This window comes from Cornus florida, unplaced genomic scaffold (genome assembly GCF_030987335.1).
Source record: "Cornus florida cultivar Cherokee Brave unplaced genomic scaffold, ASM3098733v1 CherokeeBrave_3.0.0_Hap2_Chr08, whole genome shotgun sequence".
Lineage (NCBI taxonomy): Eukaryota > Viridiplantae > Streptophyta > Magnoliopsida > Cornales > Cornaceae > Cornus > Cornus florida.
In genome coordinates, this window is record NW_026775578.1 from 23,293,464 (window position 1) to 23,298,288 (window position 4,825).

The window sequence follows — 4,825 nt, forward strand, 5'->3', positions numbered from 1 at the left end:
GCAATCTGAACCATTACCGCCATATCCACACCATCGCAGTCACCATCTTCACCATTACGTAAGAGCCTTCATTGAGCTGCATACATTGTTTCACATTTTAAGGCTATCTGATACTAATGGAAAATTTTAGAATAAAATAAAAAAAATTTTAAAATGTTGCGTAAATTTTGTAACAGATATATATAACTAAAAGTTTGTCAATTCTTTTATCATATCTACCCCAAACCAATTTAAGGTTTGCCAAATTTGCTCCGTTAAGAACGGACGGAACGAAAACCTGTGGAATAGAAAGAAGTTGACATTCCTAATATTTTGTAGTAGAAAATTAAGGGAATTAAAGCAAGAATAACCCTCGAGTTAGTGGGGCCTAGGTTAACTGGTGGGATGTCATCTTGGTTAAAAAATGATATTTTCCTAGCGTAAAATGATACGTACTATTTTATTCATGCACGTTTCAAAGTTCAACATTCAAACAAAGACTATTCTTTCTTTCCATTCAATGGACCTAGCCCCTGTCCCCCATTTAATCCAATTTAACTTCTTTACATGTCTTTCCAAAAAAAAAAACAGCCGTATACAGACCACTCATTCATTGTATACGGTTTTATATGACACACCTTTAATAACTCTTTGTTTTTCTTCATTGACCAGCACACATCATCGAGCCAATGAATTTAAGTCACCTCAAATTTTACAAAAAAAGTTATAGACGCAGATATTGTTTTTGACTTTTCAGATAGAGAAGTCCAATTAAGAGGCATATGGAAAACCACTAGTTATGTAACTTGTTTGAAAGAAAGCGATTTTATCATGAAGTATGATGATGCATGGCAACTGCAGAACTAAGTTGACATGGCTCGGCCATCTTTATTGACTCATATTCTAGTCATGATCTAACTAACATAATGTGTGAGTGGTAGCAGGAATGGGAAAGCGAGAGCTGCAAAGTTTAAAGTTAGGTCACAGCGAGAGCATCACAAATGTGTCTATATAGTATATATGTTTATGTTTATATATTAATTTTATGTGAAATATGATCATATTAATTTAATAAATATATTTTTGTTGCTATTGTATTTCAAATATATTATTGGATACTGAATATATATATATATATATATATATATATAGGAAATTTAGGCAATTTCATAGATAAATTGGATAAATATATATTGGGCCAATGAGAGAATACATTTAGAACAAAACAAGGCCAACAATAAAGACCTAAAAACAAGAGGCCCAAGAAAACATCGTCTAAATGCATATGCATATAGCACCAAACAAACCACTCAACCTCAACAAACGTAGGGCACAGCGGTGGGATATATCAAACTTGGCAAGCGATAAGCCATGGTTAGAAGAGGACGAATCAATCTGGTCGTCTAGGTGGAGGCCGATGATTCTCTACCATTCCCATTCAATTAGGGTGATTTTAGCTTCTATTCGAGTTCTCAAGTCTTTGGATTGGAGAATTTCTTTGATGTATTTATGTACCTCAAGCTTCACCAAGCCTACAACAATCATTCTTCTTCTGTTTTTTTCCTTTCGTCAGAAGCAAAAAACATCGTCTACTTCTCCATATGCGAATTTGAAATATGAATTCGCGAATTGCAGCCGCACCCGCTCTCGATCAAAGCGTTAATTCGCGTTCGGAGCTACGATGCGGCACCCTATACACACAAATGGTGTGACTTAGGTCATGATACCTTCTAAAGATATTCTTACTATTTCAAAATGTATATATATATATTATATATTGATTGTAATAGACATACCAACAAGTTATTGATAATATACAATTAATAAAAAGAGGCAATATCAAACTTTTCGGAGTTCTACGAGAGCTTAACTTCATTTTAATTTTTAGAATTTTCTAATTTTAACATAAATAACATCAATTACATATATGCTTACACAATCATCGATTTTATGTCCTGAATTAGACGGTCCAAATTACAGTATGATGATCCGCCCTCACTCACAGCTCGCTTAGCCATCTTTGCCGTCTGATCCACGTGTTGCTGGAACTCCTCCTTCCTCACTGCCATCAGATCTCTAACCATCTTCTCAATCGTGACTCGATCACACGTATCTTTCATGTCCAAACCAAGCTTCCAAACCTCACTCACTAACCTACTATTAACCATTTGGTCCGCAAAGTAAGGCCAACAAATCATCGGCACTCCAGCAGTTATACTCTCCATTGTTGAATTCCACCCGCTGTGGGTCAGAAATCCACCAATAGCAGGGTGTGCCAACACCTCTTCCTGTGGGGCCCAACCTACCATGAACCCTCTTTGCCTTGTACCCTCCTCCAGCTCCACCGGAATCTGACTCTCCCCATCTTCTCCGGCAGCAATGAAGTCAGGCCTTATGACCCACAAGAACCTCTGCCCACTATTCACCAAACCGTACCAGAACTCCATGTACTGCTCCCTTGTCATTACAGTGATACTTCCGAAGCTCACGTAGATGACGGACTTGGACGGCTGGGAATGCAGCCACCTCAAGCAGTTCCGGTCTTCTTCCCAAAAACTACCAGAAGAAGTTGAGGATGAGGAGGAGGATGTCGTCATCTCGGTGGCGAGTCTGGTTCTCAGGTGTGTGTTCAATGGCCCGATGGTGTATATATTAGGGAAGTGAGTGCGCAAATGAGAGAGCATGGATCCTTCTAATTCGTCAAAGGTGTTCATTACGAGGGCATGGGCTACAAGATTTTTTCTGCACTCAGTCTTTATGAATTGAAGAGGTGGGTCGTTGATATCGTTGGCACGGCAAATACTGGGGAGGTCGCGCCGCCGGAGAAAACCTTCCGTGCCCGGGATGCTTTTTACAAGTAAGCCCATGCCATTTCCTGAACACATAAAATAAAAAAAATAAAAAAAAAAATGTTCCTTTTCTATTAAGTCTTGCATTAATTTGTGAAAAAAAAAAAATGAAAACAAGAGTGGCATGGAGGTGACCAATGTGGACACATGTCCAGTTTTACCAGATTCATATAGAGGGTCGCCTTACACTAGTTCCGTTGATTAGTCGGGGCAAAGTTCCGGACATCCTGATTATCTCGGAAAAAAAAAAAAAAAAAAAAAGGTGCGTGGCATGGATAACATACCTTTCAAGGGAATTTCATCTGCTTCAATGATTTGGGGAATACAGAAACAAGCCCAGTAGGAGCAAGCGCTGATGGAAGGAAAATAAATGATTGGTATTCCCTTTTCTAAAGCGAAACCGCCTACAAAACTCAGGATCCCGTCTGCTATGATGCATGTCACCGGCCTCCGGGTTTCAGAGGCCAGGCAACTAGTGGATGTCATCAACTCGCTGAAAAGCGGTCCTGTTACATTAGGGGGCATAGCTTCCAAAGCTCGTACACCAACACGCGGGTGGTCTTCGGGGAGGCCATCTGGTATAGTCTTGAAGCGAAATGCAGGATTGAGAAGGGAGCGAGATTGGATGTTGCCGTGGCGTAGGAGGCGACTGTGACAATACTCGGAGATGAGCATGGTGACATGGAGGTCATGAAAGCAGAGAAGCTCGGCTAGCTTGAGCATGGGGTTCACATGGCCCTGAATCGGCACAGGAAATAAGAGTATGTGAGGTGGGAGTGTCGCTGGTTGGTGATCCATCTAAAAGATTTGTCTACACTCTAAGCTGTAACACAATTGTAGAGTATGGTTTTGGTCTGGAAAAACTTGAAATATAAGAATGATCTAACCGGAATTCTCTCTCATTCACGATAAATACTTTTATTTTATTTTTTTATTTTTGTGAAACGTTGACTCGGTGTATTATATATATATATATATATATATATATATATATATATAGTCTAGAAGCAGTGGACCAGATCTTCGTGCCAAAATTTTGGTACGTGACATCATAATAGTTGACAAAAATTTTTTGGGCATACCCAATCTGTTGGATGACTGTGGTACCCAAGAGATGCCCAAATAATTATTCAAAAATACAACTTTGCAATTGTTGAGAGAGGGACAAGATCCAGAAACTTGAGGAACTGGTGGCATGATTATTGATATCATGAGACAGAACTTATAAGCTGTGTAGCTTTCAGCATGAGTAGTTGTTTGAGGTGGTAGGGAATCCTTTTTAAAATTTGAATTTGTCTTAATATTTTTCATACTTTGGTTTAATAACCTCTTCATTTTGCATTGAATTAAGAAAAATGATAGGTTTTTCGAGGTTAATTATCGATTCTTTTCCCAAATATAACGTGGTTGGATTCCATTGAAACTCTTAAAAAAATTTCTGTAAATATCTCTTTCTCTTCAACTCATTCCCAATCACGTTATATTTAGGGGAGTAGTCGGCAATTGAAGTCAGAAAATCTATCACTCCTCTTGAATTAAATCACATGTTCCACCCCTCATGCAAGCTCCGGACAATTGCTTTGAGTTTCTTTCTTGCCAACATACTCTCTAGACAACTACTTAGCACGAATGGATTGACGGCAATGCTGATCAATCTCTTGATGGTCCCAAATCCACTCCATTGTCATCCTTAATTTTGTCTCTGAACCACTTGGTTAATTTCTTAATTAGCACAAATATATATTGTTTCCTCCACGTACTCTTCAACCTCATAGAAGTATGAAAACTTATAAAACTACATGCAGAAGAAAAAAAATTGTTTTGTAAAATTTGTTATTTAGAAAATAGTTTTTAGAAATTGATAACAAAGAATGCCGTTATTACTTTCTAATATTTTCAATGCTACTTATAAATTATGAATTTAATTCTTTGATAATTGTGTTTTTTTTTTTTTAGTGAAATGAAGTTTAGCCTGTGCTACTCGGACTTCATCTGGG

The 4,825-nt window shown here is 38.0% G+C and overlaps 1 protein-coding gene across 1 annotated transcript; it reads right to left on the reverse strand.

The window, feature by feature from the left end:
- Positions 1 to 1,175: 1,175 nt before the first annotated feature.
- Positions 1,176 to 3,784, reverse strand: LOC132270817 (7-deoxyloganetic acid glucosyl transferase-like). The gene is made up of 3 exons (XM_059772024.1): positions 3,113 to 3,784; positions 1,915 to 2,854; positions 1,176 to 1,670 (listed from the first exon to the last, which is right to left on the reverse strand). The coding sequence occupies exons 1-3, from the start codon at positions 3,624 to 3,626 to the stop codon at positions 1,631 to 1,633; spliced, it is 1,494 nt and encodes a 497-aa protein (XP_059628007.1). The 5' UTR covers positions 3,627 to 3,784; the 3' UTR covers positions 1,176 to 1,630.
- Between the last annotated feature and the right edge of the window lie 1,041 nt (positions 3,785 to 4,825).

Excerpts from the sequence above, each read along its gene's own strand:
- LOC132270817 (XM_059772024.1), bottom strand. The coding sequence starts at position 3,626 with ATGGATCACCAACCAGCGACACTCCCACCTCACATACTCTTATTTCCT. Across the intron at positions 2,855-3,112 it reads AGATGAAATTCCCTTGAAAG|GAAATGGCATGGGCTTACTT; the intron begins GTATGTTATCCA and ends TTATGTGTTCAG. Across the intron at positions 1,671-1,914 it reads GACATAAAATCGATGATTGT|GGTGCCGCATCGTAGCTCCG; the intron begins GTAAGCATATAT and ends TTGTGTGTATAG.